The 21,528-nt window shown below is 50.2% G+C and overlaps 5 protein-coding genes across 5 annotated transcripts; 4 read left to right on the top strand and 1 right to left on the bottom strand.

Annotated features, from left to right (window-relative positions):
* Positions 1-1,300: 1,300 nt before the first annotated feature.
* FIBRA_08203 (uncharacterized protein) lies at positions 1,301-3,226 on the top strand (the record flags this gene model as incomplete). Its single annotated transcript, XM_012329857.1, has 8 exons — positions 1,301-1,426; positions 1,492-1,527; positions 1,590-1,619; positions 1,678-1,936; positions 2,009-2,169; positions 2,229-2,750; positions 2,812-3,019; positions 3,081-3,226. The coding sequence occupies 8 exons, from the start codon at positions 1,301-1,303 to the stop codon at positions 3,224-3,226; spliced, it is 1,488 nt and encodes a 495-aa protein (XP_012185247.1).
* A 1,253-nt stretch (positions 3,227-4,479) lies between these two features.
* On the top strand, positions 4,480-10,011 carry FIBRA_08202 (uncharacterized protein; the record flags this gene model as incomplete). Its single annotated transcript, XM_012329856.1, has 7 exons — positions 4,480-4,523; positions 4,577-4,648; positions 4,699-4,755; positions 4,815-4,874; positions 4,935-4,988; positions 5,042-9,152; positions 9,208-10,011. 7 exons carry the CDS (start codon positions 4,480-4,482, stop codon positions 10,009-10,011), a joined length of 5,202 nt encoding a protein of 1,733 aa, XP_012185246.1.
* A 980-nt stretch (positions 10,012-10,991) lies between these two features.
* FIBRA_08201 (uncharacterized protein) lies at positions 10,992-11,953 on the top strand (the record flags this gene model as incomplete). The annotated part of the gene is made up of 2 exons (XM_012329855.1): positions 10,992-11,415; positions 11,475-11,953. 2 exons carry the CDS (start codon positions 10,992-10,994, stop codon positions 11,951-11,953), a joined length of 903 nt encoding a protein of 300 aa, XP_012185245.1.
* A 1,926-nt stretch (positions 11,954-13,879) lies between these two features.
* Positions 13,880-16,212, bottom strand: FIBRA_08200 (uncharacterized protein; the record flags this gene model as incomplete). Its single annotated transcript, XM_012329854.1, has 6 exons — positions 13,880-14,181; positions 14,238-15,106; positions 15,169-15,521; positions 15,571-16,003; positions 16,062-16,082; positions 16,148-16,212. The coding sequence occupies 6 exons, from the start codon at positions 16,210-16,212 to the stop codon at positions 13,880-13,882; spliced, it is 2,043 nt and encodes a 680-aa protein (XP_012185244.1).
* A 1,707-nt stretch (positions 16,213-17,919) lies between these two features.
* On the top strand, positions 17,920-21,467 carry FIBRA_08199 (uncharacterized protein; the record flags this gene model as incomplete). Its single annotated transcript, XM_012329853.1, has 12 exons — positions 17,920-18,029; positions 18,086-18,228; positions 18,281-18,729; positions 18,781-18,914; positions 19,049-19,666; positions 19,921-20,212; positions 20,267-20,693; positions 20,730-20,779; positions 20,852-20,880; positions 20,913-20,961; positions 21,017-21,385; positions 21,453-21,467. The coding sequence occupies 12 exons, from the start codon at positions 17,920-17,922 to the stop codon at positions 21,465-21,467; spliced, it is 2,685 nt and encodes an 894-aa protein (XP_012185243.1).
* Positions 21,468-21,528: the final 61 nt, after the last annotated feature.

Below are 21,528 nucleotides of genomic sequence, written 5' to 3'. Positions count from 1 at the left end.
GGCTCGGAAGGATCAGTCGATCTCATTCATAAAGCCGACTTGTATCTCTTGTTCTCTTGCTGCATCGCATGCCCGATCAAGTGTGCTCGCAGCACGACGAATGGCATTCCGTCAGTCCCTGAATTCGATAACAAGCTGAGAGCGCACTAGTGCCACGAATGAATGGGAGTGTTCCTTAGGCTTTCTCGCTATTGCTCATAATCGGATGCAGCAGATTTGGCTTGGCCGGGTTTCGAGCTATCGAAGCTATGGGATGCATAAGAGTCTTGAACGTGCTCACGCTTGCATATTCTTGCCACACTCCAAGCTCATACATCAGTAAATGCATCCAGTGTCGCGTTAGCAGGAATTTCAACATTACCCATCTATTCAGCCAACTTGCCTTTTAGTAGCTGCCATTTCTCGAATCTCTGGGGCCTTCCGATCAGACGCAGTCATCTTCCTTCGCCTTGCACAAGTGACAAACCACTGTCCAAATTATCTAATATTATCTAGCTCGTTGGCCGGAAATTGATTATTGTAGCCGACATTGGGATGCCTCCTGGATTCGGGCGAATTCCTGTATACCAATCTTTGTGCACACTAAACTCCAAGACGACGGTTCCGTCTGGTGCTCCGTATCATATCTTTCCACTTTTAAGTTTTTGTGACTGACAGTACAATTAAGCTCCAGAAGATGGTGTACGACAATATCAACATCGAGACCGCTTAAGTCGCACCAACCCTTTTTCGCTAACGACGCTCGAGACGAACATTGATGCCGCATTTACTCAACTACAGCGCTAACACCATCAGCGCAGATACTTCCAGCGGCTCGCACGCATACGGCTTTTATGCAGTGCTGAGTGTCTATATCATTATCAGGGCAATCTAGTAGCTACTCAGTTCGCAGTTCTTCAGAATTCGCTGACGTATAACTGCGCATACGAGAAACAACATCCCACGCAAGTCTGAGGTTTTCGCATACCACCTTGGCCTTATGGGATGTATATGTCGCAAAGAGATTCATGTTCGTGGTTGCGGATTTTGTGAGCTAGTCGGACAATTGCCAGCCAATCAGGAACGTTCAACATCTGAGACCTACACGTGCTTATCTCGGCGCTTCCCCAGGCCGAACCCGACTCGGTTTTCGCTCTTCCAGCTCTCGTCCACAACCGACTCGATCAGTTTATCGTCGCAGTGCCCGAATCAATTTCTCTCTTTGAAACAGGACCCTCGGACAGTTCACGCGTTGTTATCGCTGCCGTGACCCATCTCCATCGCCAACATTCTCCGCTTCATCAGTTCGCTGCTGCGAGCTATGCCTGGGCTGGCCGCGTCCCTACACTCGCCGGAGCGCACGAAGCTTGGAGGATACGATTTCTACCGCGAGGTGCTTGGCAGTCCAAAGTATGTTGTCGCGCCGATGGTCGATCAGAGTGAGCTGGTGAGTGGCTGTTTCCGCGATGTGACTTGGGCTAGAAGACGAGTCCGATACAAGGTCTGTTGCAGGCGTGGAGAAAGCTGTCAAGGAAATACGGAGCGCAAGTAGGTGATTCTTAGCATTGTTTTGGACCTCATTAGCTGATGCAGTCGCTGGCGGTGATTAGCTTGTGTATACACCAATGATCAACGCAAAGGTTGGTACATCTCGTTTGTGTTGAGACAGGCGATCTCAATGCACCTGTCTACGCTCAGATGTTCGCACAAGATATGCGCAGGCAATATAGAGAGCAGGCGTTCAACACCACGTTTGGGGAAGAAGGCGGGCCTGAGGACCGGCCGCTGATTGTGCAGTTCTGCGCGAACGATCCAGAACAACTACTGGTATCGGCAAGAGCGGTTGAGGGATATTGTGACGCAGTAGATGTCAATCTCGGATGCCCGCAGGATATCGCACGAAGAGGACATTATGGGTCGTTTTTGCAGGACGAGTGGGATCTGATATATAATCTCAGTAAGCCATTTGCATCAAATGGCGACATATGCGCATATATTCACGGATTTGTCTGTGGGCGGATTTTTTTAGTCAACACGCTGCATCGTAACCTCAATGTGCCTGTGACTGCCAAGTTCCGTGTGTTCTCCACGGTAGAGAAGACAGTGGAGTATGCAAAAATGCTAGAGAGGGCAGGGGCGCAGATTCTGACATGCCATGGACGCACGCGCGAGCAGCGTGGACACAAGAGTGTACGATGTTCGCCGTAGCTATTTACGACCAGGCAACTCACAATTCATGTATTCGACAGGGTCTCGCAGATTGGGAGAAGATACGTGCAGTGAAGGAGGCGGTATCTGTGCCAGTGTTTGCGAATGGGAACATCCTGTTCCACTCTGACATCGAACGCTGTCTGAAGGCGACAGGGGCGGACGCGGTGATGTCTGCTGAGGGCAATCTGTATAATCCTGCAATATTTTGTGCGGCAGATCCTTTCGTGTCTACGTCAGGACCGGCATCGAGCTCGTCATCGCCGTCCTCCGGCCCCACAAGTGGATCCGACGCTGTGTCGTTGTTGTCGGAGTATTTGACGGGTATGCATCCACGGTGTACGCAATTAGCACGGGAGTATCTGGCGATTGTCAAGTCACAACGCACGCCGACTGCCCCGAGTGCAGTGAAGGGCCACTTGTTCAAGCTGCTGCGGCCTGCACTCGGAAAGGAAAAGGACTTGCGTGAACAGCTTGGCCGTGCGCGGATTGACAAGAATGACGATTCGGTAGCCCTGACGCGGTACGGAGAGATCGTAGACGAGCTGAATAAACGTATGGAGGTGAGCGTGTGCCATTCCAGTCGAGAATACTCAATTCTGAGATAGGCTGGGTGTAATACAGCGAGATGAGATAGCAACAGAGGGCAAGGACCCAGGGTCGCTAGTCGTTACTGATGGACCGACGGGGCTCCCTGTGCTGCCACATTGGCTTGTTCAGCCATATTTCCGACCGCTTCCACCAGCTGATTCAGATGCGACGAAGGGAAAGGCCAGCGTGGAGAATGCAGCAGCTAGAGAACCGGTCTCTGCCATGGCGGAGGTCGCCCCAGGTATGCTCTTTCCTAGCCTTTGACCTGCTCTTCACGCGAAAAGCTAAGTATGATGTATTAGGTACGCCATCATCCGACGTTGCTACCTTAAGCGGAAAACGGTCAGTGACAGAACGGGCACCGGACCCAGAAGAGGACGGGCGCAGAGACCAAGGCAAACGCGTAAAGTTGGAGACAGTTGAAGGGCTAGCGCTGCAGAGTGAGTGAGACGTCCTCTGGGTTGTATCACCTAAGCTGTACGCTCTTATGAATCGGTGAGAGGAATGTTTTGCGGCGACGTCTGAATTCGCTGGCATATTCCATTGCTGAATGTTCTGTTCTCTACTAAGAATACACATATTATACGTTGCCATCTGATCAATACGACTACACACAACGCTTCGTCCGAAACCGCAGACATTCAATCATTCGAGAATATGATACATCTTTAGGAAGCTGGAGTCACGTACTGCCTAAATCTACCGATATAGAATCCATAGCATCGTCAGATGCAATGTACTGCTAGCCTGAGGCGATTACAGGGACCGTCACGACTTGCTTGAGTCATGATTAATCAGAAAGCGGCTCCTCCACCTCGACTACACCTTTTTGTTGTAAGTACTCGGAACGTAAAGACTCATCTGAGCGAAGCGGGCGGTTTTGGATAGCAAGAAGTCAAGGTTGTCCATCTTTGTCCTACCCAGTATTTGCGGCATGTGGCGCATCGCAGGATGTCTGTGTTGGTAAGTACCCCAAACCGGAGTGCTATCTCGGAGCCTACAGCGTGGCGCCGCCAGCTCTGAGAGCCGGATGAACTGCAATGTCTTCGCTTCAGCACAGGTGCGTGGGCGAGTTTCTGTACTATAGGGGAAAAGTTCATTGATTGTTCCGGCACAGGTTAGCGCCCTGACCACCCTTCGATCATTGCAAACGTCATCTTGTAGGCGGCTTTGAATCACCTCCCAGGTGCATATGGCAGCTCCGCTTCATATAACCGAATGGTTGATGCATATATCACCTTGTAATCTGGACAGAGCGTTCTGCAAGACCTACTGGCACGGATTTTGTGGCACGATCAACTCAAAGTCTTCTGCTGGGAAATTATTGCGTCTTATATTGATACCGAGCCTGAATTAAAAACTCGTGCCCTCGTATTTGAGCCTATCAACAAGCTTTCCAGTTGATGGCCCTGAAGTTCAATCTATATGTGTGTCGAAAGGCCAGTGAGAGTGCTTGGTCGAACAGCGTGACTTATGCTCGTGCTTGGCTCGTGGATTGATTGTTACGTGAAGGTATTTGAAATCCAAGCATGGCGGTGAGCATAGTTGATCTTCTTGTGGTCTTGGAGTACACGGTGATAGGCTACAATAGATAACAGACCAGTACACTGTGCCGCTCAGTGGCAGCCGCACTCAGGCCTATAAGTCGAGTTCCCGTTCAGCTCACACTGTATTCAAGATTCCCTTTACCGGGTTTCAACGATGTCGATCCCTACGTCAATGACAGCTGTATTGGACCGTCCAGAGTCAGTATGATGCTTTTCGTTCAGTTTCCTTGACTAAGATTTTGCGGTCATAGACCACCACTTTCGGATGGTTCCTCTCCTCTGTCGAGCTCGCCCCAGCTTATCACCACAATTGAAAGTGCAGCGTAAGTGCGATGGTTCTTGCCATTTCAGCTCACTCGCTGACGAACACAAGTGTTTCGATCGTCACATCTGCACTTTCCAACGAACGACCAAGAGGAGATGATGCGAAGTACGTCTACTAGTGAAAACGAGCTGTCAAATTCGTGGCTCAAGTCATCATTCTCGAAGTGTCTGTAATCACTCCACGCATTCGTCAAGCGTCCCATCGCGTGGTTCTGAAATTGAAGGGTGTGTTATAATCTTTGTTTCATCATTCTTGCGCTGATCAGAGTGTTGCACAAATTTCAGTGCCACTACATCTACCTACCCCGGCACAATGCCGCCGAATGATGGAGACAACATGTATGCATATCTCTCTATCTGTACGCGCGAAAATCCCACTGATCATAGCATAGGCCTAAACCGGCGAAAAAGACAAAGAAAAAGAAGTTGCGAAAGAAAGCTGCGACAAGAGAGGAAAAATCTGCGAGCACCTTGGATTCGCTTTCACCTACACCAGCGGAAGTTACTCACACGACGTTGCCGGATATCGATGAGGATTCTTCGCAATTGTTGCAGCGCGCCATGTCATTCATTGACGGTTATAATCACCGTGGCGACATCGCCAACGTTGACAATGCCATAGCAAGTTTGGACGCTGCTGCACAATCCGTGGCAGCGCCTGATTCACTTCGGATAACATGTCTAGGCCAGCTCGGGCTTGCGCTTGGGCATCGTTACGAGCGGCGAAGAAACCCTGATGATATTACAATGGCAATTGTGGTCTTCGAAGAAGTTCTTTCACTGATTGAAGATGACGACTTCCGAAAACCTTTCACTTTGGGTCATCTGGGTCGCTCTCTGTGGTCGCGCTTTAAGCAGCTGGGAGATCCCGCTGACATCCATAAATCCATCTCAATGATGCAGTTCGCGTTGCGGCTTACACCTGATGGCCACCCGGACAAACCCACTGAACTGAACATGCTCGGTGTGTCGTTGTTGAGCCGCTTTGAGCTCTTAGGCGACCTTGCCGACATCGATGAGTCGGTTTCCGTGATGGAAGATGCACTCCGACTCACCCCAGGAAGCCATGTCCGTCGACGCAACCATTTCAGCACCCTCGGGGTCGCCTACTTAAGGCGATTCGAGCGGCTGCCAGACGTTCTTGCCGATCGAGACAGATCGATATCAGCATTTGAACATGCACTACGGCTCACTCCGGATCACCATTGCGACGCTTCCATTGTCTTCAACAACTCGGTGTTGACCCGCTTTCCGCGACCAGATGACTTTGTTGACATCAGCGAGTCAATTGTGGCGAAGGAAGGCGCAGTACTGCCTCTCCTAGATGGAAGTCCCGAAACATCGGACACGCCCACGCGTGGAACACCCTGCCATTTTCATGAGCTTGGGATCATGTTCTTAGGATGCTTCGGGAAGCTAGGGGATCCCACCGACATTAACACATCCATTGTTCTACTAGAATATGCAGTCAGACTCACTCTTGATTCCCATCCTCACAAGCCTGACCATTTGGCCAGCCTTGGCACTGCGTTCTGGAGCCGCTTCGAGCAGTTGGATGACCACGCTGACCTCAACAAAGTGATTTCTGTAATGGATGAGGTGGTACGGATCACCCCCGATGACTATCCCGCCAAGTCTGGCAGTTTAAGCAATCTTGCGTACTCATTGTTTACACGCTTCACGCGGCTAGGCGAAATCACCGACCTTAACAAGTCCATATCTGCAATGGAAAATGCAGTGCGACTCACTCCAGATGGAGATCTTCAGAAGCCTTGCCTTTTGAACAACCTCGGAAAGTCGCTTTTGAATCGCTATGAAAAACTCGGTGACCTCGGTGACCTCGGTGACCTCAATACGTCGATACTGATATCAGAAGATGCAGTACGAATCACTCCCGATGGCCATCCTCACATGCATCAACATCTAAGCGATCTTGGATCCGTGTTCTCTGACCGATTCAAGCGGCTAGGCGAACTCACTGACCTTAACAAGTCCATATCAGTGATGGAAGAAGCAGTACGAGTCACTCCTGACGGATATCCCCAGAAGCCTTGCCGTTTGAATAACCTCGGCAATTGGCTCTTGGAACGCTTCGAGCGTTTTGGCGACCTCGCTGATCTCAATATGTCGACGTCTATATCCAAAGATGCAGTCCGACTCACTCCCGACGATCATCCTCACAAGCAAATGCATCTTTATGACCTTGGAAACGTGTTCTCTCGCCGCTTCGATCGATTGGGTGAACTCGCTGATCTCGACAAGTCTATGTCTATAATGGAGGATGTGGTACGACTCACCCCCGACGAACATCCTCAGAAGTCCTGTCGTTTAAATAATCTTGGGAAGTCACTTTCCAGTCGCTTCGAGCGACTCGGTGACCTTGCTGACCTTGAAAAGTCGATGTCTATATTAAAAGACGCAGTCCGACTCACCCCTGATGACCACTCCCACAAGCATACACATTTACACGACCTTGGAACCGGGTTCTCCCACCGCTTCAAGCGATTAGGCGAGCTCTCTGACCTCAATGAGGCCATATCTGTGATGGAAGAGGCAGTCAGTCTCACTCCTGATGGACATCCTCAGAAGTCTTGTCGTCTAAACAGCCTGGGGAAGTCTCTCTCGAATCGCTTCGAACGGCTTGGTGAACTTGGCGACCTCAATATGTCGATATCCATTTTGGAACAAGCTGTCTGGATCACGCCAGATAATCATCCTCATAAACCTCAGCATTTGATGGACCTTGGAAATGCATTCTCTCGTCGATTCAAGCGGTTGGACGACCTCGCTGATCTCGATATGTCGATTTCTGTACTAGAAGATGCGGCGCAAGCCATGCCTGACGACCATTCTAATAAGCCTGCTCATCTGAACAACCTCGGCAGCGCGATCCTTAATCGCTTCGAGCGGCTTGGCGATCTCGTTGACCTTGACAAGTCGATTTCTGCGATGGAAGATGCAGTACAACTTATTCCACCTGACCATTCTGACAAGCGTATGTGTTTGAACAGCCTCGGCAGCTCCATATTGTACCGTTTCAGGCTGCTGGGTAACCTCGTCGACCTCGATAAGTCAATTTCTGTGATGGAAGATGTAATTCAACTCACCCCCGACGATCATCCCGACAAACCTGGCTATTTCAGCAATTTAGGTAATTCTATCCGGCAGCGTTTCGAACGACTGGGAAACCTCGCTGACCTCGACAAGTCGATTTCTATAATGGAGGATGTGGTGCAACTCACCCCCGATGATCATCCCGAAAAGCCCGGCCGTTTGTCCGACCTAGGCGTCGGGTTCGCCCATCGCTTTAGGCGGCTAGATGAATTGACTGACCTCACCAGGTCGGTTTCGTTGTTCGAAGACGCTGTGCGACTCACTCCTGATGATCGCCCCAAGAAGCCTTGCCTCTTGATCAATCTTGGCCACTCGCTCTCCAAGCGCTTTGAGCGGCTTGGTGACCTCGCCGACTTAGACAAGTCTGTCTCCATGATGGAAGAGGCGGTGCAGTACACTCCCGACGGACATTCCCACAGGTCTAGCCATTTGAGTGGCCTTGGTAGCGCATTTTGGATACGCTACCAACGCCTCGGCGACCTTGGTGCCCTCGAAAGTGCCATGTTGTGTTTCTCAAATGCGGCGCGCTCCTCAGTGGGTCCCTCTTCTGCGCGTCTTAATGCATCTTTGCGATGGATTGCATGCGCTCGTCTTATGGATTCGAATGCTCTTCTTGATGCATATACCACGGCTATCAACCTTATACCGCAAGTAGCATGGCTTGGGTTACCCCTCCAGGACCGCCACCGCGAGCTCTTAGAAGCAGCCGATGTAGTACGAGATGCAGCTGCTGCCGCTCTCGAACGCGAAGACTGCGACACTGCCATTGAATGGCTCGAGCAAGGTCGCTCAGTTGTATGGAATCAGCTGCTGCAGCTTCGGACCCCACTTGATGAGCTGCAAGCTGATCATCCTGTACTCGCGAATAGACTTCGGCAAATCTCAAACGAACTGGACCAGGGCAGCGGTCATGACGTGGTCGGAATCGGACAAACGGAGCAATGTGATGGATTATTATCGGATGGACAAGCTCGACGACATCGTGCACTCGCGATGGAGCGCGACAAGCTTCTTGTCGAGGTCCGGTCCCTGCAAGGTTTTGAGAGATTCTTGTTGCCAAAGACTGTACAACAGCTTGCTCCTTCGGCACATTCGGGACCTGTCGTCATCCTAAACGCCAGTCGACACAGATGTGACGCGTTAATCATGACGACTAACTCGAACAACGTGCTTCACGTACCTCTCGTTGATATCACTTACGAGCAAGCGGCAAATATGCAGCAAACCCTAAATCAGTTACTCGCGAGCCATGGCCGTGTCATCCCATCCATTGACCGAGCTATGGCGTTTGCCTCAACGAAATACAGTCCAGAAGAGTTGTTCAAGCGAATTCTGTCTCGGTTGTGGACGAAAGTTGTTAAGCCAGTGTTGGACGCCCTTGGTCTCCGGGTACGTATTGCAGTTTGATAATCGATTAGCACTGAAGCGTGAGCTTGGAATTCAGGCTCTGAAAGACCCCTCTCGTGTTTTCTGGTGTCCTACCGGCCCGTTTTCATTTCTCCCCATCCACGCTGCAGGTCTTCATGACATCGCCGAGCCTGGATCCAAGCTTTCCGACTACATCATTTCATCGTACACGCCTACTCTGAGTGCCCTCGTGCCCCCGCAGGACGACGGCGCCACTCCAAGCAATACGTCCCGTACACACCTTCTTGCTGTCCCTCAGCAGAAATCAGATGGGCAGCGTTGGCTGCCAGGTTCACAGAGAGAACTGAATTATATGAGGATGACACTCGAGAGCCTCTCATCCTCATCCGTCTCTCTCATGGAGTCCAGTGGGACTGTGGAAGATGTGCTCGCCAAGATGAAGGAGTCAGATTGGGTCCATTTTGCATGTCATGGAATGCAGGACGTCCGCAGCCCCCTCGACAGTGGACTTGCACTCGCTGATGGCCGTCGGCTGAAACTGACCGATATCATCAAGCTAGCACGTCGTCGTCGTGGACTTGCGTTCCTATCTGCGTGTCAGACCGCTACGGGGAGCAAGAACCTTCCTGACGAGGCAGTTCATCTCGCTGCAGGCATGTTACTGGCTGGCTATGGCGGCGTAATTGCTACGATGTGGTCGATACAGGACAGTGATGCACCTGAGGTAGCGAAGAGCGTGTACGAGCAGTTGTTCCGGGAGGGCACTCCGCCCGACTACGGGCAGGCTGCGCGGGCATTGCACTATGCGGTTGAGCGTCTCCGTCAGGAGCGCAACGTATCTTTCGTGTCTTGGGTTCCATTCATACACATTGGTCTGTGATCAATTTACCGCATGGCCTCTAACTTTTCATAATTCGAGGTTGTCTGTTCTTTTGGCTTAAATGTATATGTGTTTATTGACGATGTTTCTAGATGTAGGGGTGGAACCTGTCGTACTTCTGGTGCGAGTAAGTGTGGCGGCGCGCCACCGCAGCTGGCGTTAATGAAGATTCACTGAGCAATGCCGAGTAGTGTGGAACCTATTGCAGCATCATCGGCTTCCTGATGAGGCCAGTACTGGATATCTTTTGTTCGCCAACAAACTTCCGAAAATCTCAGAGCTGCAAGTTACAACAAGAAACTGGACCACGCCGCTTTAGATTGGCCCAGTCAAATCGAAGAAAGATCGCCGCCCATGGACAAAACAGGCTTGACGGCGCGCGCGACACACTTGATAGAGGAACGCAAAAGGCTTCCTGCTGAGCTCGTGCGTTCATAGCCATGAATCGAGCCCTAGTAGCGTAAAGCACGCTCAATGGAGAAAAACGAAATAAATTAGTCGGTGGGACAAACGAATCCAACAGGTGTCTATGGGGCGCAGTTTGAATCGCATCGAGGGTGATATTGAAATACAGTCAAGAAAGCGGCACGTTAAACATTCAGCAGGCTCGAGCTTTCAGATCTCGTTATTTCTTCGTATTGTATATGAGACTTACCTGGCACATACTGCCACGTTTACAACCAAGGCATGTTATCACCGCCCATCATCGCATCGTCATGTTGAGATCCGGGCTCGTATGCGTGCGCTCGGGTCCGAATGCAAGAGCTCGTGCAAGCCCAATACCTGTGTCATTACTCACCTACACGACCGATGATGATCGCACAGGTTTGTCCGAGTCATGGATGTCAATTTGAAAAAAAAAGGCAGACGGAGACGCCGCAGAGAAAGAATTCGGATAAGTAGTTTCGACGCAAGCCAGGGTTCGGTCTTGATCACCTACAATTGAATCCTCCCGCTTGATCTCACTAACCATATAGATCATGACTACCCTTCCTCTTCGTATCAACCTTTCTGGGGGTGGAGGCTCACAGCCCATTGGACAACAGAACCCTATCTTTGATATTCTCAACGATTACCTGCAGCCTTCCAGTATCTTGTCATTGAAAGAGGCTACCGAGAAATTGGATCGATGCTGTCCCCTCCGCCGTCCAGATCGTGATAGTGCAAAGGAGCGGAGCGAGCAGGAAGCTGAAGTGGAGAGGTTTTTATGGGGAATGTGGGAGCATATCCTAATAGTAGCGACACAAGTCCCCTATAGACATCCTTCCCAAGACAAGCTCGCTGGTCTCATCTCGTCACTGAAAAATATTCCCTCCGACACTGTAGTGAAATTGTGGGGAACAAACATGAGGATATGGCAGGATCTACCTATGTTAGGGCCTAATATGAGAGAAGATCTAGACGGTCCGTGTTTATTTGCATTACAGAGTCTTATCGAGTCCACAGTCTGATACTTACTTCAGTGTTCAATCCTAAATCGCATGAGGGGGATGCTCAAGCACAGGAACGATGGCAAAGCTATAACGCATTCGTGGCTCGTCTTTTCCGTGATCGGACATTTGACACACCCCTGTATGCCTTATGGATGTTACGCGATATCCTTGAGGATATCGGGACGCGTCAGGACCCCATTTCCCTGGACGCTGGGCTTCCTGTTGCCGCAGAATGGATCTTCGTTGCAGGTTCCATTTTATACGACTTCTGTCATAGTCCAGACAAACATGAGCCAATCACCCACGACATAGCACGCGCAGCTTGTGGAGGTCGCAACTACCATGGGCCGCCGGGACTGTCGCTGGAACGTTGGCAGTTCTGGAAAGAGCGGTTTGCCTACATTCAAATCCATGAACCGGTCGAGGAGGAGACGAAACATTTGGCGAGGGAAGCAGTGGAGGCGATGAAAAAAATTGAGCGCAGGCAAAAATCAGGCTACAAAGGGTGAGGAAAATGATGACTTTACCGATATCAGTACAGTTTGAATTGGTTTGGTCAACCGGAGCTTCGTCACGACATCTGGGTGGCGCTTCGTTGCATACTGAGGGAAGAGATTATCATTCGTCTTGTGCTGTTGACCTACGGACTCCGCATCTAAAAAAATTGCTCTCGTACACCGTGCGGTTATGATAAATATATCATGTCAGCTCATAACAACTGAGCGACAAAGTGCATTACCCAATATACCATTACGATATTAATGAGGCGGCGACCGAAAGTTATGCCGAAGTGCGTTGCACAGAGTCGCAGTATCTTGGTAGAATGTGTGATGTGTGTGTACTGGCGGTTGCTGTTCAACTAGCTACCAGCAAGGCCCACATGAATCGGCCAGGTGGAGTGGTCGGTGCCAGCTGTTTTCACCGTCTGTCGTCTTGGGATCCCGAACGCAAGCTCCCGCGTGTTTTTCGTTCCTTCCTCGTTCCTACGTATGAACCAGTCATCATTATAGATAGGAAAGCCCGAGAGAACCCAGCTAGAGTCGCATAACTTGAAAGTTGACACAATCGCCAGGTTTTCTGCCTGTGTGGAAGACTCTAGTTTCTCATAGGCAGCACTGAAATGGCGACCCCTTGAGTGTAACGAGGACGGTTGCCATATTGAGGAAGACTGTTCAGGGCTGGCTCAGTGGAGACATGTTTGCCGCGGTCGTGACCCGGGTGACGGCTGCTAGGTACCGCATTCTTTGGACCTCACTCCTTCACTTTCAAAGCTCGGATAATGCACATACTAGGTCGGCAACAATTATAGACTTCACATAAGCTGACGTATCCAGCAAGAAGTCTACGACCGTGCTCCAATTTTGAATGGCCGGCTCTACTTGTCCGACTGCTGCCCACATCGCCTATCCTGGGGCTGACTCCTTACCAGTCCATCACGGGGCTGCGATTTTCATCATACGCAAATTCCCCTGGTGTAACTGCTATGATGCGGCATTTTGGATATGTTGAGTTTATATTGCTTGGTGAGGCAGATGGGGAGATGAGAGGGAAGAGGTTGTACGGTACTTGCTGTCTATGTATGCACGAGCACTGAGCACTGAGTATCGTTTTTCTTGCACTCCCTAGAGAATCTCGCTACTTGATTCGTTTCTCTCTTTCGGCTACAGTGCGTGTATAGTTCTGGTTAGGGTTGTCTCTGGTGTTAGATTCTAGGAGCTGGTGTCGACTCGTGAATACACGCTTGGGTCTTGGACGTCTGGATAGGGTTTTCTGGTCCGAGTGAGTGGCAAAGGTTTTCATTTGCCAGTTTCATAGCGGGTATGTGTGAGATTGACGTGTAGGCGGTCTTTCGTTCTCAGGGTTGGCTACACATGGGGACGCTCGGAAGTCGAGACGTCAAAGAGTTTTACTTGTTGTCAGATGCCCTCGTCCGCTGGTGGACCCGTCTAGATACTGAACGACTGACACATTGGTTACATGCGCGACACCATACGAGGCTCCCCCACTTGTGGGGAGCCAAGTGTATGAGTGGTCTAGTGGCAGAATGGATCCTTTGGAGGCAGGGTATGGTATTCCCCGAGTTCTGAAACGCCACTATCAAGATGCTCAACACTACATTTTGTATCTCCGTACCACTCTTCTTCCGCCTGAATTTGAAGATTCCGGCCTGTCTGAAAGAAGTTTTTACTGCTATCGAGGTATGACGTCAGCCTGCCGACACATCCCTTACGCTTTGTCCGCTCTGAGTTAAATGGCTTATGGTTTTTGAACAGCGACTACTCTTACAAACATACATCACAATTCTTTCAGCACCGATATCCATTCATATGTATGACGCTCTGCGTCACATAAGCCTATTCAGCACTACGTAGCCCCAAATGAGAACGAGACAGTAATTCAGGCAAATGAATATGAGACTCCGCAATGATGCGTCCTTAGGATGTACCCCGCTGAATGATTGGAACAACGATGGTATCCCAGATCATGGGATAGTTTACAGGGGCTTGTTTCGAAGCTCGGGTGTTATCAAACGGTGACGGCTGAGAAATATGTGACCAGTCGACGTATTCCGTCGAAAGGAACAGCTTGAGGAACCCTACGTCAAGCTTTTGCCCGTCCCGAAGGAAATACTCCCGCGGAATAGACCCTGAATCTCCATAACCTATGGTAAGGGAGCTCTGCTTTCGAAGGGGTGCATCAACGATACCCTTGGCGGTCGGTGGTTCATAGTATGGCTCTGCAGTAGTATTGAATACCATCGCCGATAATAAGCAAGCTGTTAAGCACACTTACCAATGCTGAGATTGCTGCTGTCGAAGTAAAATAGGGCGGGATACAGTGCCACCTCTGACTTGTTGACGATCTTCAAACCATATCGCGCGGTATCCTTGATTTGTAGGTCGATTTTATTGTTACAATTCAGATTGGGGCCGTACTTATGAAGGACAGGATGAAGATGGCCATCAAATTTCTCCTCGGACCCTTTGAGCTGCGTGAACTCGATGTCGACGAACTTTCTCATGCCGCTTCTCGCCTCGCTCCCGGGTTTTCGGCGAAGATGCCAGTAGAAGTGGGCAGCACTACGGACGACAGGCAGGACAGCGTCGACGGTACGTGCGACGGGAAATGGCATACGGGTCAGCCCATGCTGCGTTGTGTACCGATCTAAAATGTTGAAGACGATTCTCCCTTTCTCGAGTGCGATGCCGAGTTCCGCCTTCTCCTTCTCGGTCCGTATGATAGTTCTCCATGCAGGATCGCTCTCCTGCATTTCCTTGCTACGGGCTTCAAATTCTGAAGCAAACTCGCTGTCCACCGCAATGTGAATTCTGAGGCTTTCCTCAGCTCCCGTACGAGTCTGGAGAGCAAAGCCTTCCATATCAAGGGGAAAATCAGATCCCGGAGGGAAGGCGTCCATTTTTGTTTCAGCATTACCCGGCGAGCTGGCAATGACAGTTCCCAGTGGTTTCCCCTGCACGGATGGATACTTCTCTTTGTACACGGCAAAGCGAGCCCCTTTAGTAACACCTTGAGCTGTTCCTGCGCTCATGATGTATATGTCCCCATGTTTACGTATTTTGTGAAGGATGTGGCGCTGGCCCGTGGCTATAGCATTGAAATGGATTCGATTCTGGTTGACGCCCTCGCATTGAGGATGTTGTCTGTTTACGCGCGATTGGAGGGTCACGCACGGCACCGTTTAACTTGGAACGACAAGACTTACGTAGGCAAGTTTGCTATCCGCTGTACGACGTCCGCGTACGTGAGCTTGTCTGTCCCATGTTCCAAAAGGGCATCTATCAGTGCCTTCGTGAAGAGCCCTCTTCCGTCTCTCTCCAAAGCACGCTCTTCAGCACCACATGCACTTAGAAGTACGTGAGACCGGAGGCCACTGTGAGCAAAACCGGTAGCAATCGCCGTAGCACGATCTTCGTACGACAGTGATTGAAGACTCCAAACATCTTTGTCGAGGTCAAAGGGAATCGCTTCGATTTCGACACTTCGAACCATATAGGTAGACTCGCCATCATCGGCACGCGTTCCAGAACCAGAATGACAACAATCTAAGATGACAGACTAATGAAGATTAGCCGACAGACTGCAACAACGTGAGAGATAGACGAACAATATTGTCACCCTTCTCTCCCGCAAGCCTTGTGAGCAGTGCGCCTAGTGTACGATCCGGGATACCGTGGACTTTGCCACCTGCATCAAGGCTCGACTGATCGTACGGGACCAGAAGCTGGATTTCGCCCCCTCTGGCCTCCCAACCCGATGGTGCTGATGACTTTGAGCCATGTCCGGCATAGTAAATTAGAATGGGATCTCCTTTCTTAATGCGCTCGTCGTCCAAGAAAGCGCTGATTCCGTGAAGAATTGCAGACCGCGTGGCTTCACTATCGCGGAGAATCCTGATCTGAGAAATTGGAATCCCAACCTGCCCCAATAAGTAATCTCGAACTGCGTCAGCGTCAGGAACTGCGCCTAACAGGTTCGCGATAGACGCAGATTTGTAATTGTTGATTCCGATAATGAGGGCGAAGAGACGCGGATAAAGTCTGGTGGGTGAAAACTGGTGAGACGCAATGGAGCTTCTCGCTAGGTGAACATACTAACATGGGTGAAGGAGTTTCAGGACTGGGCAAGTCGGTTCGTGTCAGTAGCATGATTGTATGAATATATTACGAAAATAGACTATTTACCTGTCATTTTTGCCTTGTGTAGGGGAATCTGATTTCTGTTCACTGTGCAATCGTTGATTAGGCATTGTAAGAGCCAAAAAAAAATAACTTACGCGGATAGCACAGCTACTCGCTCCCAAGCGGGTCCTTGAAGGATGGATTCTGATCGTACTGGGGAACCATAAGTGGGCGGGCGTGGACGATTACTATGGAATAAACGTTCCATATGGTCAATACTAACGCGACCAATAACCAACTTACTGCAAGAGCTGGACAGCAAAAAAAACAAAAAACAAAAAACAAAAAAAGAACTGTAAGAGCTCCCAGAGAAACTCTAGAATGTGGCTGATGATGGAATTCAAGAATGAGAGTGGCATTGTGGGGTAATGTTCAGCTTGCGTATGAGGATGCTGCAGCCTCCCATCCTACTGTAGAGATCTTATGTACCGTGGTCGCAAAGGTCACCTCGCATTGTCTACAGAGACCGAAAGACTAATCAGCACAGGCTGTACGAGGCGATACCGTGGTTGAGGAAACTTTCCGTTATCATGTACGCACCAGTGGAATGAAATAGCCGCCGTCATTATGAATTCTGAAGAATAGAACCTGACCTGTCAGACCCACCAGGATGCACAGATAACTGCGATGGGGAGGCACACTTTGTCTTCTCATCTTCTCATGAGCGCAAGCAATGCGCAAGAACCGTAATGTGCAATGTTTGAGCTGTGAAGTTCGAATATTCTGCTGAACAGTGTGATTACTTCTCCTCTTGATAAATCGTGTGAGAATAACTGTTCACGCTTACCTGTCCGCCCGGCCATTGTGAGTGGATTTATGAAAGCAGGACACATGGAAGTGTGTCAGTGGCTATCTCCTAGTACGTGTGTAAGTAGTGGTCCTTGCGCGACGATCGTGTAAATTGGGTTATTTGAAATTCGAAGCGACCCTTCTGTGGTCCTGTGGTCCCGATACGTCTGGTACGGGACCACTCTTAGTCCACAATCACCGCGCTCAGCCTTTGATGCTCAGCGCTCAGCCATGTGCATGAGGTTTTGCCTACCGATAAGCCACCACCAGTCGGCACATGCTGCAGTGGCATGGCAGTTACGCTTGCCCCCCCTTCGAGTCGCACTTGCTCAAACGTGTTCGGGATTCTCTTTGCCCGTCCTGCTTCATCTCGTTTCCTAGGATATTACAATGATATCGATGCTTTTGGACTTCCTAGCGTGGTTGATGACAGTTGCGCCAGCACGTCCTCAATACGGGATGACCACGCTAAAGTCATTGAAATGCTATTCTTCTAATCTCCTTCCTTGGCTGATCTCTAAATGTTACAATTCTGTAGTGATTCACCTTTGACCGTCGCTACTATTTTCTCCAATATTTGGTGGAGACGAGATGAGACATGTGACCGTAGTCATTTGGATCTCAAACCTGAGAGCTAAAGTCATCATATGGCTAGTGTCTCTGACCATTCGCCGTATTCACTGGGCTCGCTTCTTCAAGCTTCTGTGACTGGGAATACGGTGTGCGTTTAATTGGTTCACCATCGTTCTTTATCTGACCAGTATAGTACACAAATTTACGGCACCACCATGTTCAACGTTCCCCGTGAGAGGATACTGAGTGATGAGAGCACAGTTATGTATGTATTTCTCTCAATATCTAGCAGTTTCACTGGTCACTAATTGTTGCGTAGGGCCGTAGACTCTCATTCGCCCGTGCCAGCAGAAGTCCATTGTTCGACCTAACAGGAGGGAGTCGCCGAGCTGAGGAAATTCTTTGAACGTGCCATGTCGTTGATCGATCGCTTTCATAAACATAGGGATCCCTACGACATGAACAATGCGATACCAAGCTGGGACACCACTACACAACTTATGGCAGTCACCAATATGTTTGGGTGGGATGTGTCAAATGTCTTGGCGAAACGCTCAAGGAAAGATTTGAACTGCTCAGTGATCTCAATGTCATTTCAGCCGCAATTGAGGTTCTCGAAGAGACTGTGGGGCTGATTGAAGGCGACAATTCTACAAAGCGTGTCATTTTGTACAATATCAGTGCCTTGTTGACGATCCGCTTTGAGCGCCTCAGTGACCTTGGTGACCTAGACGAGTCAATTTCACTACAGGCAGACGCACTACGACACTCCAGATGATCATCCTGATAAATTCACCTTTTTGAACAACTTTAGAATCTTGTTGTCTGACCGTTTTGAGCGGCTAAGCGTTCTTGCTGATCTCGACAAGGCGATTTCACTGATGGAAGACGCACTACGACTCGGTCCCGACGGTTATCCTCACAAGCATGCTTGCCTGTACAATATCGGTACCTCGTTTTCCAGCCGCTTTGGGTGGCCGGGCGATGTTGCAGATCTCCACAAGTCAATCTCAAGGATAGAAGACTCGCTGCGATTTACTCCGGATGACCATCCTGACAGGCCCATGTATTTGACCAACTTCGGCAAGTCGCTCTCCCACCGCTTTGAGCGACTGGGAAACCTCCCTAACCTCTACAAGGCAATTTCTGTGATGGAAGAGGTACTGCAACTCACACTGGGCGACTATCCTCAAAAGCCTGGTCGTTTGAACAACCTCGCCAACGTGTTGTCTGACCGCTTTTAGCGGCTAGGAAACCCTGTTGATCTTCACTAGTCAACTTCATTGATGGAAGATGCAGTTCGACTTACTCCAGACGGTCATCCTACCAAGCCCGTGTGTTTGAACGGCCTTGGGACCTTGCTACCGAGCCAATTCAAGCGGCTGGGCGATCTCACTGATATTGATGAGTCAATTCGTTGATGGAAGAGTGTGCCATCCTCGTTCCAGACGGTCATCTCAATTATCTTTACAACCTCAGCAAGTCACTTTCTTCGCTTCGAGCAGCTGGGCAGTCTTTCTGACCTTGACGAGCCAATATCAGCGATGGAGGACGCGCTGCATCTCTCGTCCCAGTTGACCATTCACGTAAGCCCATCATCTTGGGCCATCTAGGTCGATTGCTCTTGGGACGTATCGAGCGGTTTGGTAACCTCGCTGATATCGACAAGTCCATTTCGATGATGGAAGACGCGTTACGATTCACTCCAGATGACCATCCTGACAGGTCCGCGCATCTGATAGTCCTCGGAAATCTGTTCTCCCATCGTTTTGAGCGGCTGGGAAACCTACCTGATCTGAACAGGTTGATATCGGTGATGGAAAGTGTGCTACAACTGATTCCAGATGGCGACCCAACCAAGGTCATGTGTCTGGACAACCTTGGTAGCTTGTTCTTGAGACGCTTCCAGCGGCTGGGCGACCTCACATGCATCGACAAGTCAATTTCAGTGTTGGACGAGGCGGTACAACTGACTCCCGATGGTGATCCTTCCAAGCCCATGTATCTGAATGGCCTTGGTGCCTCTCTCATCTGTCGCTTCGAGGGGTTGGGTGACATTATTGATGTTGACAAGTCCATCTTAGTGCAAGAGGACGCAGTCCGGCTCACCCCGGATAGTCATCCTCACAAGCCTGTCTATCTTGCCAACCTTGGTGGCTCGTTCTTGAGACGCTGAGAACGGCTGAACGACGTTTCTTACCTCAACAAGTCGATTTTGGTAATGGAAGATGCAGTGCGATTCGCTCCAGATGAGCATCCTCTGTAGCTTGGTTTTCTAAACAATCTCGGCAACTCATTGTGGAGCCGTTTCGGACGGCTGGGCGACCCTGCTGATATCAACAAGTCGATTTCGGTCAAAGAGGACGCGCTGCGACTTACTCCAGATAGCCATCCAAGCAAACCCACCATTTTAGGACTCTTGTTGTGTCGTTCTCGAGCCGATTTGAACAGCTGGGCGATGTTACAGACCTCCACAAGTCAATCACGATTCTGGAGGATGCTCTGTGCCTCGCACCTGACGGCCATTCTGGAAAGCCATCTTTCCGGTTTAATCTCGGCGAGGCATTCTGCAGCAGCTTTGTGCACCTTGGCGATGTTTCTGCTCTCTACAACGCCACACTCTATCTCTCCAACGCCGCGCGTTCTTCAGTGGGCTCCCCTTCTGAACGCTTCAGGGCATCGTTAAAATGGGTTACCTGTGCTGATGTCATGGGCCCCGACACCCTACTCGACGCATGCACCACTACCATTGATCATTAGCTTGTAGAAACAGCAGATGTCGTACGTGACGATGCAGCTGCCGTTGCGCTTCAATGTGGCCGCCGTGACGCTGCCATCGAATGGCTCGAGCAGGGTCGCTCGGTTGTGTGGAACCGGCTGTTGCAGCTCCGTACTCCCCTTGATGGACTGCAGGTTAATCATCCTGCGCTTGCCAACAGACTTCGGCAAGTATCGAATAATTTGGAACAAGCTAGTGCACATGACATCTCTGAAATTGGGGAGATGCAGAAGGAAGGACTATCCATGAACGAAGAGACTCGACGACATCATACACTTGCACTCGAACGTGAAAAGCTTCTTCTCGAGATCCGGTCCCTACCAGGATTTGAGAGATTTTCACTGCCAAAAACGGTCTCACAGCTCACTTCATCGGCGCATTCAAGGCCCGTCGTTGTCCTGAATGCCAGTAAGCGCAGATGTGACGCATTGATCATTATGGCAGATTCCGATGACGTGCTTCATGTCACCCTTTCCAATAACACCTACAAGCAGGTGGAGGATATGCAAAATCTCATGAAGCTACTACTTAAAAATCATGGCCGTGTCATTTTCGCCTGCTGACAGGGCTTCGGAACGCGTGCAGATGAATCACAGTGCGAATGAATGTTTCAAGCGGATTCTCCAGATTATGGATGAAGGTTACCAAGCCGGTGTTGGATGCTCTTGCTTTCTCGGTGCGTAGTATAGCAGTCCTCTCGATGGAGACTGAGATACGATCTTATAATCTAGACTCCGAAATATCCCTCTCGCATTTTCTGGTGCCCCACTGGCCCGTTTTTATTCCTTCTCATCCATGCTGCAGGTCTTTATGATACCGCTGAACCTGGTTACAAGCTTTCAGACTTCGTCATCTCATCGTACACCCCCACCCTCGGAGCCCTCGCACCCTCACAGCATAAAAACGTTACCTCAAGTAGCACACGTCTTGCCCCTGTTCCTCAGCCCGAATCAGACGGGCATAGCCGGCTGCCAGGCGTGCAAAGAGAGGTAGACTTTATTAGAACGACGCTCGAGAGCCTCCCATCTACGCCCGTCTCCCTCATGGAGTCCAATGGAACTGTGGAAGACGCGCTGGACAAGATGAAGGGATCGGACTGGGTCCATTTTGCATGTCATGGAATACAAGACGCTCTCAGCCCCCCCGATAGCGGTTTGATGCTCGCAGACTGCCGCCGCCTAAAGCTGACGGACACCATCAAGTTGGCACGTCCTCGCGGGAAACTCGCGCTCCTGTCCGCGTG

The sequence above is a fragment of the Fibroporia radiculosa genome (genome assembly GCF_000313525.1).
Source record: "Fibroporia radiculosa TFFH 294 genomic supercontigs, scaffold45841, whole genome shotgun sequence".
NCBI classification, from domain to species: domain Eukaryota; kingdom Fungi; phylum Basidiomycota; class Agaricomycetes; order Polyporales; family Fibroporiaceae; genus Fibroporia; species Fibroporia radiculosa.
Note: the sequence above shows the minus strand (reverse complement) of the source record. Positions and strands in the feature narration are given on the sequence as shown.